The sequence below is a fragment of the Eptesicus fuscus genome, chromosome 5, assembly GCF_027574615.1.
Source record: "Eptesicus fuscus isolate TK198812 chromosome 5, DD_ASM_mEF_20220401, whole genome shotgun sequence".
Taxonomy (NCBI): Eukaryota; Metazoa; Chordata; class Mammalia; order Chiroptera; family Vespertilionidae; genus Eptesicus; species Eptesicus fuscus.
This window is the reverse complement of record NC_072477.1, coordinates 95513668-95533500: the sequence shown is the minus strand read 5'-3', so window position 1 is coordinate 95533500 and position 19833 is coordinate 95513668. Positions and strand designations below refer to the sequence as shown.

General features: G+C 43.2%; 2 protein-coding genes and 1 pseudogene across 4 annotated transcripts in view; all 3 read right to left on the bottom strand.

Annotated features, from left to right (window-relative positions):
- Positions 1–5415: 5415 nt before the first annotated feature.
- On the bottom strand, positions 5416–6022 carry LOC129149069 (non-histone chromosomal protein HMG-14-like). The gene is given in 2 exon segments (XM_054715657.1): positions 5416–5772; positions 5774–6022. Coding segments are annotated over 2 exon segments (468 nt in total). The 3' UTR covers positions 5416–5553.
- Positions 6023–12446: 6424 nt separating this feature from the next.
- LOC129149179 (mitochondrial import inner membrane translocase subunit TIM14-like) lies at positions 12447–12868 on the bottom strand (annotated as a pseudogene).
- Positions 12869–18493: 5625 nt separating this feature from the next.
- ODAD2 (outer dynein arm docking complex subunit 2) overlaps positions 18494–19833 on the bottom strand; it is a 208601-nt gene continuing 207261 nt past the window's right edge. For all 3 annotated transcript variants that reach the window (XM_054716588.1, XM_008150416.3, XM_028158882.2), the window contains one exon: positions 18494–18934. In XM_054716588.1, the coding sequence (XP_054572563.1) occupies positions 18821–18934 (114 nt within the window). In that variant the 3' untranslated portion in view covers positions 18494–18820. The remainder of the gene's footprint in view (positions 18935–19833) is intronic.

Sequence of the window (19833 nt, the reverse complement as noted above, 5' to 3'; positions counted from 1 at the left end):
AATCCTAGAAGAAACCATAGGCAGCAAAATCTCATACATCTCTAGTAACAATATGTTTATGCATACATCTCCTAAGACAATGGAAACTAAGGAGAAAACAAACAAAGGGGACTACATCAAAATAAAAAGCTTCTGCACAGCAAAAGAAACCACCATCAAAATGAAAAGGGAGTCCACTCTTTGGGAGAACATATTTGCCAATGATACATCTGCTATAGGTTTAATATCCAAAATATATAAGGAACTCATACAACTTAACAAAAGAAAGAAAATGCAATTTAAAAATAGGCTGATGTCCTGAATAATCATTTCTCCAAAGAGGACATACATATAATCAAGAGACAAATGAAAAAATGATCAAAGTCACTAATCATCAGAGAAATGCAAATAAAACCACAGTGAGATATCACCACACACCTATCAGAATGGCTATCATAAAAAAAAAAAATTAACAAACAACAAATGCTGGCAGAATGTGGAGAAAAGGGAACACTAGTTCACTGCTGGTGGGAATGCAGACTTGTGCAGCCACTATGAAAAATAGTATGGAGCTTCCTCAAAAAATTAAAAAGGGAACTTCCATTTGACCCAGCAATCCTACTTCTGGGAATATATCCTAAAAACCCAGAAACACCAATCAGAAAGAATATATGCACCCCTATGTTCATAGCAGTGTTATTTACAATAGCTAAAATTTAGAAACAGCCCAAGTGCCCATCAATAGATGAATGGATAAAAACAAAACAAAACTGTAGAACATTTACACAATGGAATACTTTGCAGCTGTAAAAAAGAGGGATCTCTTACCCTTTGGGACAGCATGGAAGGACCTGGAGAACTATTATGCTAAGTGAAATAAGCCAATCTGAGAAAAACAAATATCACATGATGTTACTTATTTGTGGAATCTAATGAATCAAATGAATTGACCAACAAAATAAGACCCGAAGCATGGAGGCATAAAACAGACTGACATACTTCGATGTTAGGAGTGGGAGGATGAGAAGAGATAAACCAAAGAACTTGTATACATATAGCATAGCCCATGGACACAGAAAATAGGGGGATGAAGACTTGGGGGGATTGGTAGGGGCTGGACGGAGGCGGGTAAATGGATGGAAAATGGAAGACATCTGTAGTACTATCAACAATTTAAAAAATTATATATATATATATATAATTAAAAGTTTAAAAATAAATACACTCAAGGAAAAAAACAGTGTATGTAATTTAAATAAGCACTTAATATATATTATTTCCTTTAATTGTCATAGCACATTAAAAAATGAATGACACTTTTATTCCCCTTAGCAGATGGGGAATCTTAAGGTTAGGGAAATTGTCACTTACCTGTGGCTAGTAAGAGATAAAGGCAGAATTTGATTCCAGGTTTTCTGTCACCAGAACCTATTGTGATATAAATTATTTGTATTACACTGATGTAAATCAAGTGACCCCAAATGGGACAGTACGATGCCTTTATCCATTATTCTGCCAGTTTCCCCATCTGAAAATGTATGATTGTTTAGATTAAATAATTTTGACAGGAAATAAAAGTACCTAATTAAAAATAAATAAATAAATAAATAAATAAATAAATAAATTGGCAGTGTTGCTTTCATTTTATGCGTGCATTAAGCATACAAATGGAGGCCACAAGCTTCCATCAAGCATTTTCTAAAGGAACAATTTCCCTTCCCTCCCACCCATCCAGTTCTTTTGTGCCATTGCTGTTTTTTTACCTGTTGCTTCCCTTCACTCCCAGGACCCACTGATTCCAAGAATATTTAAAAATCTTAAGATACTATGTAATCATTCTTTAATAATAATATGATCATAATATATTTATTCATTTCCTATAGTTGTTATAATCCATGATTTGTACATTATTTTTGTGTACAAAATAATTTATTACGGCATTACATTGGTTGACATTATTTTACAGTGAGTGTTTTTCTTTCAACAATTATAATCTAACTAGCTTAGCATAAAAAATTTCAATTAGAACAGTTTCTCTAAATAAACCCCTCTTTTTAAAATTTATATCTGTTCTAAAAGGAAGTATTAATATTGCAGACATATTTACATAGTTCTGAAAAAAACATATTGAATGATTCCATTACTGTTTTCAATACAAAATAGAAAAAGCTATCACCCGCCCCCCCAAAAAAAATATTGCCCAACAATACTATGTTTTGGTGCAAGTGGACATCTTTGTTTTGTTCCTGATCTTAAGAGAAATGTTTCTTCTAGCTTTTCCACATTGAGTATGATGTTAGCTCTGGGTTTGACACATATGGCTTTTATTATGTTGAGATACAAGTGTTTTTCTGCATCTATTGATATGATCATATAATTTTTATTCTTCACTTTGTTTAAATGGTGTATTATGTTAATTGACTTGCAGATATTGTACCAACCTTCTATCCCAAAAATAAATCCCATTTGATCATGATGGATGTATGACCTTTTTAATATATTGCTGAATTTATTTGCTAATATTTTGTTTGAGGATTTTTGCATCTATGTTCTTCATGGATATTGGCCTATATTTTTTTTCTTCATTGTGTCTTTAGTTTTGGAATTAGGATAATTCTGGCCTTATTAAATGAGCTTGGGAACCTCCCCTCCTCTTGAATTTTGTTAGTCATTTGAGGATAGGTGCTCATTATTTTTTTAACATTGGGTAAATTCACCTGTGAAGCCATCTGGCCAGAACTTTTGCTTGTTGGAGGTTTTGTTTTGTTTTTATTACAGCTTCAATTTCATTGGTGAAAATTGGTCTGTTCAAATTTTCTGTTTCTTCTTGATCCAGTTTTGGAAGATTTTATGTTTCTAGGAACTTATCTAATCTTCCATAATGTCCAGTTTGTCAGCATATAGTTGTTCATAATATCCATAGGACGGGTCGAGCGGTTGCTATGACATGCACTGACCACCAGGAGGCAGATGCTCAATGCAGAAGCTGCCCCCTGGTGGTCAGTGTGCTCCCACAGCCATGGCCCCTCCCCCTGGCTGGCCAACCTCCCACAGCCCCTTCCCCTAGCCAACCTCCCATGGTCCCTATCGGCCCCAAATTCATGCACTGGGCCTCTAGTCTTCTTATAATTCTTGGTATTTCTGTTGTTACCTCTCTTTCATTTCTGATTTTGTTTATTTGGGTCCTCTCTCTTTTTTTTCTTGATGAGTCTGGTTAAAGGTTTATCAATATTGTTTATATTTAAAAGAATCAGCTCTTCGTTTCATTGATCTTTTGTATCGTGTTTTTTTTTTAGACTTTATTTTGTTTACTTCTATTTTGATCTTTATTATTTCCTTCCTTCTATTTACTTGGACTTCGTTGTTCTTTTTCTAGTTCCTTTAATTTAAGGTTAGATTGCTTATTTGAAAAATTTCTTGTTTCTTAAGGTAGGCCTTTTATGCTATAAATTGCTCTCTTAGGACTGCTTTTGTGGTGTACCATAGATTTGGGTATGCTGTGTTGTCATTTTAATTTATCTCAAGGTATCTTTTAATTTCTTTATTTCATTGCTAACCCATTCATTGTTTAGTAATATGTTATTTAGCCTCTATGTGTTAGTATGTTTTTCAGGTTTTTTTTCTTGAAACTGATTTATAGGTTCATACCATTGTGGTCAGAGAAGATGTTTGATATGATTTCCATCTTCTGAAATTTATTGAGACTGTTTTATGTCCTAACAAGTGGTCTATTCTAGAAAATGTTCCATGTACACTTGAAAAGAATATAAGGATGGCGTTTTCTTGCTGATTTACTGTCTGGAAGATCTAGTCATTTATGTAAGTGGGATAAATGTTAAATCCCCTACTATGACTATGACTATGTATTACTGTCAGTCTTTCCTTTATGTTCATCAAGATTTGCTTTATATATTTAGGTGTTTCTATGTTGCGTGCATACACTCTTACAATGGTTATATTCTCTTGTTGGATTGATACCTTTTTCATTATGTGGTATCCTCCTTTGTTATTATAGCCTTTGTTTTAAAGTCTATTCTGTCTGTTATAAGTGTTGCTACCCCATCTTTTTTTCATTTCCATTTGCATGAAATATCTTTTCCATCTCTTTACTTTTACTTTGTGTGTATCTTTTGTTCTGAGGTGGGTCTCTTGTAGACAGCATATATATGGGTCTTGTTTTCTTATTCAGTGTCTTTTGATTGGAACATTTAAGCCATTTATCAATATAAGTTGATTATTGATAGGTATGTATTTATTACCATTTTTAATAACTATGTTCCTGTTTGTTTTGGTTTTTTTTCCTTTCTTCCTCCTAATGAAGACCTTTTAACATTTCCTGTAATACTAGTTTGTGGTAATGACCCCTTTAGCTTTTTATTTCCTGGAAAGCTCTTTTCTGCTCCTTCAGTTTTTTAAATGTTAGCCTTGCTGGGTAAAATAGTCTTAGTTGTAGGTCATTGCTTTTTAATACTTTGAATATTTCATGTAAATCCCTTCTGGTCTAAAATGTTTCTGTTGGCAAATCAGCTGATAGTCTAATGAGAAATCTCTTGTAGATAACTTTCTCTTGCTGCTTTTAAGATACTTTTTATTTATTTAACGTTTGCCATTTTAATCATGACATGTCTTGGTGTGTGCATTTTTGGGTTCATCTTGTTTGGGACTCTCTGTGCTTTCTAGACTTGTGTGTCTTTTTCCCTCAACAGAAAAGGGAAGTTTTCAGTCATTATTTCTTCAAACACACTATTTTTTTCCCCCCATGTGCCTCAAATAATTATTTCATAATTCATATTTTATTGTTTTGAGGATCAGTACACAGACATTTCAATTTGTACAAAATTCTTAACATACATACCAAAAATGTAAAGTCATGTAGTTGTGATTCTTTTCTAAACAGTTATTCCAATGACTTTCCAGCTTAAAATTTAGAGGCTAACTTTCCTTAATAGAGTATCAAGTACCAATATCTTCAAATGTTGATATGCTGTTACATCAAAGTCCCACTAATTCACAATTTAATATCATATATACTACATAATCAAATTTTCCATCTTTCACAGCACATAGACAAAGTTACTAGGAAAACTGGACTACCACACCAAAGATGTTACAGATGCACAGAATTCTGACAGGGAGAGCCAAGATCAAGGAGTGGTTTTCTTTAGAAAACAATTCTACCAAATACATGTGAATAGAAGTAATTTAAAATGTTCAAGACATAGCAAACACATGACTGACTCCAAATTGACATTGAGAATGCTTTGTATTATAGGATATAAAAACTACCCCCATCTATGGAATGTTAAGCTGACACCCAAGACAATCAAAATCTCCCATATTCAATATCCCACTATTTTCTGGTTGCACCAAAAAGTAAACAACCAGCAAATGATTTCACCTCTTTAAAAAAAGCATTTACACTTTAAAAAATGGGATGAGGTGGAATTCCCTCCTTCTTAAAAATGTCTCTAGAGCTACTAAAAAACTTGCATTTACAAAATAGTTGATAAAAGTATTCCTCTGGATTGTACAAGAAGGGAGACAGGGACCACTGATAAGACATGGTATAGGACATTAATCAGACTTGGCTTCTTTTTCTCCTGCTTCATCTGAGGTTGGACTCTCCTCGTTTTTAGTTTCTCTGTTTTCCGGAGGTAGATCTTCTTTAGGTTCCTGGTCAGCCACATCGGCCTGCTTTCCCTTTGCTCCCCTTTTCCTTTTTGTTTGCACTTTTTTGTCTGCAGACTTATCCTTTCCTGCCGCCTATTTGGGCTTCGTTTCCACTTGTTTCCACTTTCGCAGGAGCAGGTTTGGCTGACAACCTGGCCGACCTCCTCTTCTGCTCCTCCTTGGCCGCCCCCTCCGCAGAGCTGAACTTCCTCTTGGGCGCGTGCTGGGCGCGCCTAGTGGCTCGGTGAACCTGGGCTGCCTGGCCACTGCCGCTGCCCAAGCTGCTCCGACCCGCCTCAAATACACTCTTGATCCTTTGATGTCTCTCTTCTCCTTCTGTTATCTCTATGATGCAGATGTTATTATACTTCATATTATCCCAAAGGTCCCTTAAACTATCCTTGTTTTATTTTCTTTTTCTAATTAAACAAACACACATAAAACAAGGTTTTATATTGACTGGCTGACAAAAATGTGATGTGACCAGAGGCTTATAGGAACCTGTATTTTCCCTAGGAACAGTGGTTCAGTATTTTCAGCTACTTTCTAGAACATAACTACTTCAAATAACAAATCAACTGTACCTTAATACCCTTTCCCCCTGGAAATAACTAAAAAGACTTATCCTACACAAAAGCCATGGATGCCTCTTCATACTCTTAAAACATAACAAATACATTTGATCAGATTTTAAACAAGATGGAAAATAAACACAAAGCAGATATACCCCACCTTTGAACACCCCTAAACACATTCCAACACTAAATATAATTACCTCTGTTATTTTTATCTTGAAAGTCTGTTCTCCATTATTAAGAACTTTAAGATGACTTAATAAAATTTAGGTGGCAGGTAGCAGACATTATCATTTTAAAGCTAAACATAAGTACTACTGGCTAGCTATCTCCCTTGGGTGTTTTATATAAGTCCTTTGGTTAAGATCCTTACATTTGTTAGACCAATAGTTAGCCATTTGCCCTCAAATGTCATTTAAATATATCACTGTGCAAATTCTCAGAGTCCAAGCTAAGTATTTTGATAACAGGGCATTTCAGTTTAGCTAATTATGTTTAAGCTTGGTCATAACAAATGCAAAATTTTTGATTATGTAAAAAATAAGTTTTACAAATGGTCAGTTTTTTAAAAGGGCTAGCTGAATATACTGTAAATATTTTCATGATTAGAAATGACATATTCTCATCTTTTATCAAGTTTTTAATGTATGGAATCTGAATTCTGACAGTGATATGATATATAACATCATCAATTTTTTAGTCCAAGTTGTGACTAAACTGACTTTTAAATTCAGTTCCAAGCAGCTGAGCCAGCTCTCTGTACCTTGACAGTCTTTCCTCCTAATGAGATGAGTATACTATAACAACCTGTACTAATTCCATCACAATATGTATGATGTACTAATTCCATCTATCATATTGTATTTTAATTACTAGTTTATGGGTCTCATCAAATTTGGGTTCCTTGAGAGCAGAGACTTTCATGTTCACTTTGCCTTGAAGTAAGTACCAAATTATTTACTAAATGAGTAATGAACAATATTTCTATTCAAATGGTATGTATCCATAATTATTAAGCAACAATCTACAAATATTCTATAATTTGATTTAAAATCCTCAAATGTAAATAAGAAATGTATACCAAGGCTTTGACTTAGTTCATGCTAAATCATTTTTTATTTATTTTTATTTTATTTTATTTTATTTTTTTTTATGTTTGTTCAGCAATATTTCTTTTTTTTTAATTTCTTTATTGATTAAGGTGTCACATATTTGTCCTCATCCCCCCATTCCCATCCCACCCCCCTCCCCACGCATGCCCCAACCCCCTGTTGAAGTTAACCATTGGATAGGCTCATATGCATGCACACAAGTCCTTTGGTTGAACTCTCCCCCTCCCCCCACCCTCCCCTATGCTCCCTCTGAGGCCCGATAGTCCGATCGATGCCTCCTTGCTTCTGGTTCTGTTCTTGTTCCTCAGTCTATGTTGTTCATCATTTCCCCTAGATGAGCGAGATCATATGTCACTAGATATATACTTATGAGAACTGAATGTGAGACGAGCAATAATAGTTATGCTGACAGGCAAATGCATCAGTCTGTAGTGAGTTTCTTTCTGGACCAACAGTTCTTTTGAGACCCAATTTCAATGTCCACCAGTTCCTTATGTGTACATGTCAGCACTGACCCCTCAGCTCTGGATGGTGGACAAATGGTGGTAACGGAGGTCCGACTCCCTCTGGTTTGGTCTCGGCCGGACCCAGGGGCACGGCTTCACCCGGACTAAGGGGCACGTGGCCTCACCCGGGCCCGGGACCCAGCCTCACCCGGATGGATCCAGGGGCACACGGCCTCACCCGGACCCAGGATCCGGCTTCACCCGTACCCAGGGGCGCAAGGCCTCACCCGGACCCAGGGGCACATGGCCTCACCCGGACCCGGGGGCGCGTGACCTCTCCCAGACCCAGGGGCACGTGGCCTCACCCGGGCCAGGCGCGCGAGGCCTCACCCGGATCCAGGGACACATGGTCTCGCCCGGACCCAGGGGTGCGTGGCCTCTCTCAGACCCAGGGGCACGTGGCCTCACCTGGACCTAGGTGCACGAGGCCTCACCCGGATCCAGGGACACATGGTCTCACCCGGACCCAGGCGCGCTTGGCCTCCCCCAGACCAAGGGGCACGTGGCCTCACCCGGGCCTAGGTGCATGAGGCCTCACCCGGATCCAGGGACACATGGTCTCACCCGGACCCAGGGACGCTTGGCCTCTCCCAGACCCAGGGGCACGTGGCCTCACCCGGGCCTAGGTGCACGAGGCCTCACCCGGATCCAGGGACACATGGTCTCACCCGGACCCAGGGACGCTTGGCCTCTCCCAGACCCAGGGGCACGTGGCCTCACCCGGGCCTAGGTGCACGAGGCCTCACCCGGATCCAGGGACACATGGTCTCGCCCGGACCCAGGGGTGCGTGGCCTCTCCCAGACCCAGGGGCACGTGGCCTCACCTGGACCTAGGTGTACGAGGCCTCACCCGGATCCAGGGACACATGGTCTCACCCGGACCCAGTGGCGCTTGGCCTCTCCCAGACCCAGGGGCACGTGGCCTCACCCGAGCCTAGGTGTACGAGGCCTCACCCGGATCCAGGGACACATGGTCTCACCCGGACCCAGGGACGCTTGGCCTCTCCCAGACCCAGGGGCACGTGGCCTCACCCGGGCCTAGGTGCACGAGGCCTCACCCGGATCCAGGGACACATGGTCTCACCCGGACCCAGTGGCGCTTGGCCTCTCCCAGACCCAGGGGCACGTGGCCTCACCCGAGCCTAGGTGCACGAGGCCTCACCCGGATCCAGGGACACATGGTCTCGCCCGGACCCAGGGGCGCTTGGCCTCTCCCAGACCCAGGGGCGCTTGGCCTCACCCGGGCACGGGACCCAGCGTCATCCGGGTCCAGGGGCACATGGCCTCACCCGGACCCGGAATCCAGCCTCACCTGGACCCAGGGGCACGTGGCCTCACCCAGACCCAGGGACGTGAGGCCTCACCTATACCCAGAGGCGTGTGACCACACCCGAGCCCAGAGGCGCGCAACCCCGCCCGCACCCGGGTCCCAGCGGGGCCCCGTCCTCCCGATCCCAATTCCTGCCGGTCAACCCCCCCTCAGCAATTCCCCTGGCCATCCTGCCAGAGCTCCAGGACGGCTGCTGCAGAACTCGTCGGGCGGCGGCTCGGCGAAGCTCCGGTGCGCCCGGTGCATGGCGGCGGGCCGGTCCGGCGTCGCTGCGTCGGCCCTTGGGTCCGCAGCGGTGGCCGGTCGCCGAGCTTGCGCACCTGGCCGCTTCCGGGGCATTGAGATTCTTGAAGGACTCGGAGGTCAGCAAGCGCGGAGTCTCCCACCCCATGTCTCATAGGGGCTCGTCTGTCCGTGCTCGGCAGCCAGTGGAGCCGTCCCCTCAGCCGGAGACCGCCGGGGGAACTGCGCTGAGTACGTTCCAGGCCGCCATTGTGTCGCCTGAGCCGTAGTTCTTAAAGTGTGGTCTTTGGGTCACCTGCATCAGCATCATCCCGCATACCCCTCTTTTATTCTAGTTGTAGAGCATCCACTCAGCCAGCCCTATGGTGGTCTTGGATGGTGTCTGCTCTGCTCTCCTGTCGTAGTCTCAAAGTTGTTGTGGTAGGCAACAATCAGGCTTCCGCCCTATGCCTCCATCTTGGTCCTCCTTTGTATAGTTAAGTCTTGATTGTTGTTGGTGTCACTGGGAGGGCTCTCTTTGTCTATAAAGGAAGAGTTGCTGTGCAGGAGACACGTTTATGGGCCGGGTCTTGGTGCAGCAAGGCTTTGGCGCTCACTGAATGTGTCCCTTATGCGCGTGGTTGAAATCTGGTGTCATCTCCCACAGACCACTAGATGCCCTCATTTCTGGGTCTCCAATGGGGTGTAGATCAGCTACTGCCTTAGGCACTCAGCAGGGATTACAGCAAAAACTGTAGTTTCCTCCTCCTGTCTGAGTGGCCCTGGAGCAGTCCGACTAGAACAGCAGTTCATCTGGTCCGCTGCCAGAGGGCAGACCACCCACATGCATAAGCCGTTGCTTGGAGCGCAGGTGCGCCTTCAAGACTTGCGGGGCGGGTCTTCAAAACGTGCGGGGCGGGTCCCAGGGCGGGGCGGGTCCCAGGGCGGGGCGGGGTCTCAGGGCGCCAACAGGCCATGGTGCGGCGAGCCGAAATGGCTGCGAGTCTGCTCCTTCTGCCTTCCACGTTTCTAAGTCCCCTCGTTCCGCACTCCAGCGCAGCAAACACTGATTGCTGGGCGCACCTCCGCAAGAGTCCCGCCTCTCCCCGCAGGCGTCTGGGTCTCCCGCGTGTCCCCAGAAGCTGGATTTCAGGGTGATGGAGAGCTAATCTCCCCTAGGTTTGGAACAAAAGCTCCCTTCCCCCACCGCCAGCCCGACCAACGCGCCTCCGCACCTCATCCCCTCCGATTTCGCTGGTTTCCTCTTCCCTCTTAGCTGTAAATCTACCATTCAGCCATCTCTCCTGTCCTCGTCGTGCCCCTGAAATTGCTGTGTGCGGCGCAGTTCGCAGTTCCTTTGTTTAACTTTGCCACCTTCTTGGTTCTCCTCTGTCAAAATGGCTAGAGGACTTGAATGTAAGATGGGAACTCCTAAGAATCCTCCAAATCGGTGTTGGCGGCCTCCGGGGCCCCGAGGATCTCACTGCGCAGCTCGGCCAGGTCGGTGGCGCAGATGAGCCCCTCCTGCAGAAAGATGGTCTCTTCCTTCACCGAGAGCCGCTGCGCCGAGTCCGCGGCCGCCGCCACAGCAGCTGCCGCGGCGCCCACGAGCCCATGGCCCCGGCTGCGGTGCTGACTGAGAGGAGCAGCCGCCCGGTCTGGGGAGACGCGAGCAGCAGTCGCCACCCTCACCAGTCCATGTTTCAGTTGTATTTCCGAAACTGCCATGCGAGGCAACAGATCAGCCTTTCACCTCCGCCGCCATCTTTTCCTCCCTAAATCATTTTTTAAATGTGTAGCTTCAGGACATCTAATCTAATAATAGACAAATATGCAAATTGACCGCACCTTTGCTACACCTAAGCCACGCCCACCAGCCAAGCCACGCCCACCAACCAATCAGGATGAGTATGCAAATTACCCCAACAAATATGGCGGCTAATTTACATATCAAGACAGCGTCGAAAGGGGGGAGGGGAGGAGAAGGGAGGAGCGAAGTCAGGGCTGGGGGCGAACGGAAAAGCAGGCGGGCTGGAGGAGAAGGCGGGGCGGGCGACAAGGGCGGAGCGGAGGCGGGGCCGGGGGCGAATGGAAACGCGGGTGGGCTGGAAGAGAAGGTGAGGCAGGCGACAAGGGCGGGGCGGAGGCGGGGCCGGGGGCGAACGGAAATGCGGGCGGGCGGGCTGGAGGAGAAGGCGGGGTGGGTGACAAGGGAGGAACGGAGGCGGGGTAGAGTGCAGCAGGAAATCCTATTGCAGGATTTTTCCTGCAACGGGAAAGCTAGTCTATATAATAAAGAGGTAATATGCTCATTGGTCCTAACTGTCACAGTCACGACCAGGCTGCATGCGCACAGGAGCTGGTGGGTGGGGATTTCCACCACTGGGACATGAGGCTGCCACAGGGGGCAGCCGCCCCCACCCCCCCACCCCTCCATCCCCCCACCCCTGCAGAAGCACGCACAGGCCTGGGGTGCCGCCCGGCCTGGAGGGTGGGCATCAGGACAGGCCGCAGCGGCGCCCCCAGCTGAAGAGCATGCAGGCCCGCGGCGCCACCCGGCCCAGAGGAGGGCATCAGGATGGGAGCGGGGCCTTGGCAGAGAGCTCTCAGCACTCCTGCGCTCGAGTCTGAAGGCACAGAGAGGAAGGGAGAGCACATAGGCAGTTAGGGGATTGAGGCCAGGAGGGGAGAGCAGATAGGCAGTTAGGGGGATCAGACAAGGAGGGGAGAGCAGATAGGCAGTTAGGGGGATCAGACAAGGAGGGGAGAGTAGATAGGCAGTTAGGGGGATCAGACAAGGAGGGGAGAGCAGTTAGGGCCATCAGGCAGGCAGGAGAGCAGTTAGGGGCATCATGCAGGCAGGTGAGCACTTAGGAGCCAGTGGTTCTGGATTATGAGTGGGATCCCAGATTGGAGAGGGTGCAGGCCAGGCTGAGGGACGCCCCCCCCCCCTTGTGCACAAATTTCATGCACTGGGCCACTAATTTTATTATAAAAAGTTGGTTCTCATATACATAACTAACAAGAACTTAAAATTCATCATACATTTACTTCATTTTTTAGCTTGACCTTCTAGTAAATCTTTTAGCTGTATTGATTTTGGCAGCTATATAAGGAGATCCTCCCCTGCCTGGGTGCTTTAAAAGCATAATTCATTAATGAGCATCTCTTATTATTCCTTTATTGGCAATATGGCTTACACCTTGTATTAATGCTGCTTTTTGTTTTGTCATTTTGGGTTTGAACCCATCTCTGTAATAGCCGCCACTGAAGGCCCTCTTCAAATGTAGTTCTAAACTTCATATACAGGCAGCAAAGAATTAGCAAAAATGTTTAGGAAGTCTTACAGATTTTGGTAGACTTTGAAAAACTTGTTTGACTTGAGGCTCCACATGCTTCATGGCTTGCAAAACAACAGCCTGCAAATCCTGCAGCAACAATGGTCAATCTAAATGCGACCATTGTACTGGCCATTGCTCTGGCTCAGCTCCCCTGACTCTACCAAGTGCGTGGTTCATTCCAGCCCAGAGGCCACAGTCATGAACTCCACGCTGCTACCAGAAATCAAGACTGCCACCACCAGCAAGGACAAAATGTCCACACACTGGTGGCCCAGAACACACGGTAGTCAAACTATCCTTGTTTTTTTTAAAAAAAAAATATTTTATTGATTTTTTACAGAGTGGAAGGGAGAGGGATAGGAAGCTAGAAACATCGATGAGAGAGAAACATCAACCAGCTGCCTCCTGCACATCCCCCCATAGGGGATGTGCCTGCAACCAAGGTACATGCCCTTGACCGGAATCGAACCTGGGACCCTTCAGTCCGCAGACCGACGCTCTATCCACTGAGCCAAACCGGTTTTGGCTATCCTTGTTTTTTAAAACACTTTATTCTTTTTGCTTTTCTGATTGGGTGTTTTTTGCTACCTTGTCTTCCAAATCATTGGTTCAATCCCCATGCTTCTTCTAGCTATTTATTTATCTGGAGATTTCTCCTTTTTTTTTTTTTCTTTTTTTAAAAAAACTTTTATTTATTATTAGTTTTTTTAATTTAAATTCTTGTTTAAAGTATTATGTAAGTCTCCTTTTTTCCCCCATTGACTTATAAGAACCTGTATTTTCCCCAGCTGCCCCCTGCCCTCACCCTCACCCCCCCCCCCCCGCTGCACGTGCCCTCACACCCCACCCTCCTCCCCCGCCGTCTGTGTCCATTGGGTTTGCTCATATGCATGCATACAAGTCCTTCAGTTGATCTCTTACCCCCTCACCCCCCCCCCCCCCCCGCCTTCCCTCATAGGTTGGACAGTCTATTCGATGCTTCTATGACTCTGATTCTGTTTTTGTTCATCAGTTTATGTTGTTCATTATATTCCATAAATGAGTGAGATCATGTGATACTTATCTTTCTCTGACTGGCTTATTTTGCTTAGCATAATGCTCTCCAGTTCCATCCATGCTGTTGCAAATGGTAAGAATTCTTCTTTTTTACAGCAGTGTAGTATTCCATTGTGTAGAAGTACCACAGTTTTTTAATCCACTCATCCACAAATGGAAGTTCCATTTTTAATTTTTTGAGGAAACGCTATACTGTTTTGCACAGTGGCTGCACCAGTCTGCATTCCCACCAGCAATGCATGAGGGTTCCTTTTTCTCTGCATCCTCTCCAACACTTGTCATTTGTTGATTTGTTGATGATAGCCATCTGATAGATATGAGATGATACCTCATTGTTGTTTTGATTTGCACCTCTTGGATGATTACTGACTTTGAGCATGTTTTCATATGTCTCTCAGTCTTCTGTATGTCTTCTTTCGAAAAGTGTCTATTTAGATCCTTTGCTCATTTTTTGATTGGATTGTTTATCTTCCTTTTGTTAAGTTGTATGAGTTCCCTATAAATTTTAGAGATTAAACCCCTATCGAAGATAACATTGGCAAATATGTTCTCCCATGCAGTGGGCTTTCTTGTTGTTTTGTTGATGGTTTCCTTTGGTGTGCAAAAGCTTTTTATTTTGATGTAGTCCCATTTGTTTATTTTCTACTTAGTTTCCATTGCCCTAGGAGTTGTGTCGGTAAATATATTGCTACGATAAATGTTTGCTATTTTGGTGCCTATGGGTTCTTCTAGGATTTTTATGGTTTCCCATCTTCAGTTTAAGTCCTTTATCCATTTGAGTTTATTTTTGTGTATGGTGTAAGTTGGTGGTCTGGTTTCATTTTTTCCCCTATGTAATCTGTCCAATTTTCCCAACACCATTTATTGAAGAGACTGTCTTGATTCCATTGTATATTCTTGCCTCCTTTGTCAAATATTAATTGAGCATAATGACTTGGCTTGAACTCTGGGTTCTCTGTTCTGCTCCATTCATCTATATGTCTGTTCTTGTGCAGTTTTGAGAACAGTGGCTTTGTAGTATAGCTTTATATCTGGTATTGTGATCCCCCCAACTTTGTTCTTCTTTCTCAAGACTGTGGAGCTATTTGGGATCTTTTTTATTCCAGATGAATTTTTGGAGAGTTTGTTCTAGGTCTGTGAAATATGCCATTGGTATTTTAATAGGGATTACATTGAATCTATAGATTGCTTTGGGTAGTATGGACATTTTAATGATGTTGAATCTTCCAATCCATGAACACGATATATTCTTCCATTTGTTTATGTCTTTTTCTATCTCTTTTTCAGCATCCTGAAATTTTCTGAGTATAGGTCCTTTACCTCCTTGGTTAAATTTATTGATAGGTATCTTAATTTTTTTGTTGCAACGGTAAATGGAATTGTTTTTTTGTTTTGTTTTGTATTTTTAGTTTCTTGGTGTATAAAAAAGCCATAGATTTTTGGGTGTTAATTTTGTATCCTGCTACATTGCCGAATTCATTTATTAGTTCTAGTAGTTTTTTGATGGAGTTTTTAGGGTTTTCTATGTACAATATCATGTCATCTGCAAATGATGACAGATGTACTTCTTCTTTTCCAATTTGGATGCCTTTTATTTCTTCTTCTTTTCTGATTGCTATGGCTAGCACTTCTAGTACTATATTGAACAGGAGTGGTGAGAGTGTGCATCCCTGTCTTGTTCCTGTTCTTAGGGGAAATGGTTTTAGTTTTTGCCCATTGAGTTGGGGCATGTTTGTCTCCTCATTTTGACTGCCCCTCTGTGTTTGTTTCTGTGTATTAGGTAGATCTATAATGTCTTCCCATCTTGGTAGGGTAGCCTTATGTAGTAGGTGTCCTGTGGGACCCAGTGATGCAGTCTCCCTGATCACCTGAGATGGTTGTTCCAGGGATGTCCCTCGTGTGGGTTATGTGAGCCCTCCTGTTGTAGCTGAATCTGAATTGCTTTTGGCCTGTCTGTGCATGGGGCTGACCCTGAGGCTGGTGACTGTGAGGATTGACCCTGACCACAATGTACGAACTGCTGTGCAGGTATCGACCACATGAAGCAGAATTTGCCTTAGCTGATTCTTGTGCCTGCTGAGATCTCCTTTTGGATATGCCACTTGTGAAGCTAATTGGATCCTGCTCTGATGTTTTCTGAAGCTGGCCACCAGGTGTGTTGGTTCTGGGGCCTCTTGGGACTCTGGTGCAGGTCAATATCAGATTCTACCTGTGATTGATCCTGGGCAATCTGTTTGGAGCTACAAAGTGATCCACAACATATAGCTACCGCTGCTGAGGCTGGGAGTGCACGGTAAGGACCAAGTTTTACACCAAGATCAGCTTCCACCAGCACCAAGCCTGGATGTTGGTCAGCCAAAGGCCTTAAGGCACCTTAGATCCACTGCCAGCTACCTCTTCACCTGTTGGCTGCCTGTTCAGCTGTCACTGAAAGAGCCTTTGACAATACTAGAGTTGTATAAAGTAGGTTTTCAGTGAGTCACCAGGTAGGAACGAGTGGTGTTCACCAGACTGATACAGATTCAAACTTGGTGCCACTGTTGGGTCTGAGGCCACTCAACAAAAGTCCACAGACCTTTGTGGTGGAGTGGAGCCTCACGGTGTCATCAGGATGAGGCAAGAAGTGTTTATCAGGCCCAAATAGACCAAGATTTGGCTATGTGATGGAGGACTCTGCGCCAGTCAGATGTGTGAGAAAAAAATGGGCCATTCCTAGAGCCACAGAACTCAAGTCTGTCCTGGATTCTTCCCAAACCTTGTGGAAATCCTAAGCTCAAGAGGGTGGGGCCCCTAGGAGTCTGGAGGATGGGGCTAGTAGATCTCTCATGAAGGGCTGTCATTGGTCAGGCTCATGGGAAGGTGTAGGGAATGTCTTCCACCCCAGAGCCACACAACTCAGTCTCTGATACCCCCTGAGCTTGCCTGCATCTCTATACCCCAGGCAGCTGACTCTTCCACAGGGTGTGAACTCTATAGGGGAGGGTGACAGGGAGTAGGAAGGGTGGAGCTATTGCATTCCCCAGGCTGATACCATATGGAAGGGAGTGCTAGACCCAAGAAAGATGGTGTCTGCAACTGAGGGACTCAGCACAGGGACCTTGACGGCTGTCTCTTCAGCTCTCTCTCTAAGCCGCACAACCTAGTCTCTCCTCAGACAACACTGTTCTATTCCCAGCCACCCTCCCTCCATTGGAGCTCAGGGTAAGTGGCTCTGAATGAAATTTTTTTGCTGGCCTCTTGAGAGGGCATCTGACTCCCATCTCTCCTTGGTGGGCAGAATCCCTGCTGATTTTCACAGCCAGATTGTTATGTGGTCTCCTCTGCTGGGCTCTGATCCTCTGGGCTTGGGAGCCAGGGATGGGGTTGAGACCCCACACTCCTAAGGGGGAGCCTTTACAGCTGAGATATTCCTCTGGATTCTTAGGCACTGCATGTGGGTACGCGGCTAGACCTTTCACTGTCTCCCATTCCCTGCCAGTATCAAAGTGGCTTCTTCTGTAAATCCTCACTTATGAGACTTCTTTTTAGCTAGTCTTCAGTTGGTTATTCAGGCTGACTGTTCTATATTAGCTGTAATTCCAGTTTGATCCTGGGAGTAGGTCAGTGTAACTTCTACCTACTCCACTGCCATCCTGGATCTCTCTAGATGTATTTTTAATGTTAGTGAAACACAGCCACATGGTAACTTTAATGTTAGAAATATATACTGTTGAAAGTTAAAGGATTTACACTATTAAGTTTAATTCTTAGTATTCATATCATTTCCTTGTTTCTATTATTCTCTTTTATAACCTCCTTTTAAAACCAATGATGATGAATTGGTGTTTTACAAAACCTTAAAATCTCAGAAATTCCTTAGCTTTTTAATCATAGGAATTATCATTGGTAATTTCATTTTGTACAGGTTTTTCATTTCATACAAATTATTTATATCTAGCTCAATTTAGTTAATCATCTGCAAATTATGACAAATATACACAGTACTTAATATTTTTCCATAAAACCTCCCCGCCTGCTTTTTAAAGCATTAACCTAGACTGTCTGTTTAGAGAGCTGATGCATACAAAGTTATTTTCCTGGTGATGCTTGCACAGTTAGTTCCCAAACATTTCAGTACACTGAGGTTACATATGTGATTCTTTTAAGTGGCTTCTAATGTTTCTATAACCTGATAAAATGCTATTAATCCTTTGTAGCCACTTTTTAAAAAGTACTTTGTGTGCTGAAAACAAATACAGAAATTCAAAGCAATTTTATGTGAAGTAATATTATCCTGACACCAGCACAAGTTCATTCTTTCAATAAAAGTGTTGGTGAATCCTGTGAGGGAAATAAAATGTATCATTGTTTATGCTGTGTAAACCCAAAAGTTAAAAAACACACAACTCATGCATTGCTTATGTTTTTGTGATTTGCGTGATCTGGTCAAGTGACAGTTACACATTATCTTTTCAGATGTTTAATAGATTTAGGAGGAAGTTGGAATGACCTCGGGATGATCTCTCAAGTCCAGCTGCTTAATTCTGAATTCTATTTAATAACAGTTTGTGAAATCAGCACATCTCTTCAGAACTCTCCCATGGGTTGCAAGTGATCAAAACGACAAAACCATAATGACAAGACTGTTAGATAGGTTTAACAGAAAGGGAATTCTAAAAACTCATCCACTATAACACTGCACACTGGAAGACCATATCTTTTATTAAAATTTTCACAAATACAAAAGCATTACTGGAAAAAAAAATACTGGATACATATATTCTCGATTCCTGGAAAATTACAAAAAAATTTATTGGCTTTATATTTCATTACATGCAGATCCTTAAAACATTGAATAGAACAAAAATATCCATGCAGTTTTTGCATGAACAGCATCCTTCATATTTTTCATCCATATGTTTTCATTCAGGCATTTGTCTGCTTGTAAAGGATCTGCTAATAAATGTTTCCTAATTTCAGCTTCCTGGCCATGGGAGTGATATGTTCTGTGTCATGTAAAATTTGATAGCTTGAAATGTCTGTTCAAATTTCAAGTGTATCTTGCCTTTTCTGTAGCAAGAGCCAGCCTGCGGATGTTAGATATGCAACCAGCTGCAGCTTCCTGGAGGTCCTGATCAGGGGACCCAACCATGTGCAGTAGAAGCTGTCACACATAAGGAGGAGGAGAAGGAAAATAAGAATAAAACTGTTAATTTAAAGACAAAGTTAGGTTATGAAATACTTTTAAATATTAAATAATTTTTAAAGCCACCAAAAAAGAGGTACAAGAAAGTCTGTTTGAGCTAATACAAATACAGATGATGTTTAGTCAGATGCAGGAAATTCTCATGAAATTCTTACCTTTTTATTTTCTGGAGCTGAGCTAGACTAGTTTCTCTTTTCTTTGGTCATCTAACTGCTATGGATTCTACTTTAAAATTTCTCTTGCATTATTTTTGTCTTCCCCTCTTCCTAGGAAGCCAACATATGCCTAGACTATGAGTGCATCCTCTTAGGTTTAATCTCTGCATTCAATTCCACCTGATCATGTCACAACCTAATTATACCAGTCCCTTAATAGAGATTATCATTGACTCCCAATGCTAGCTACAGGCCAGTCTATTAACCTTAAAGTATTTTTGTACTCTGGCCTCAGTTTACCCTTCTAGTCATTTGTCTTTCTCCTGCTCTATATTGTACTCCAAGGTAACACTTCCCCACTTCTCTTGCCTTGACTGATGCTACCCCCTACCTAAAATGCACTTTCATCTTCTTCTCTGATTTTCTAAATTTTAACCATCTTTCACGACCTAAATTTTTGACAAAGCTTCCATAGACTTCCATCAAGCAAAATGTCATTTCTCTCTCATAGCAGTTGGCTCAAATGTATGTTGCTACACTTAAATTCTTCCATTCTTCAAAGATATCGGGATTTATGCTTTCTGTTCTTCTTTAGATTGCAAACTCTGAAACTTAGAGTACCATACAGTGCCTAATGCATAGTAGATGTCCAATAAATTTCAAATAAATGAATTAGAACTTTAAAAATATATCATTCGTTAA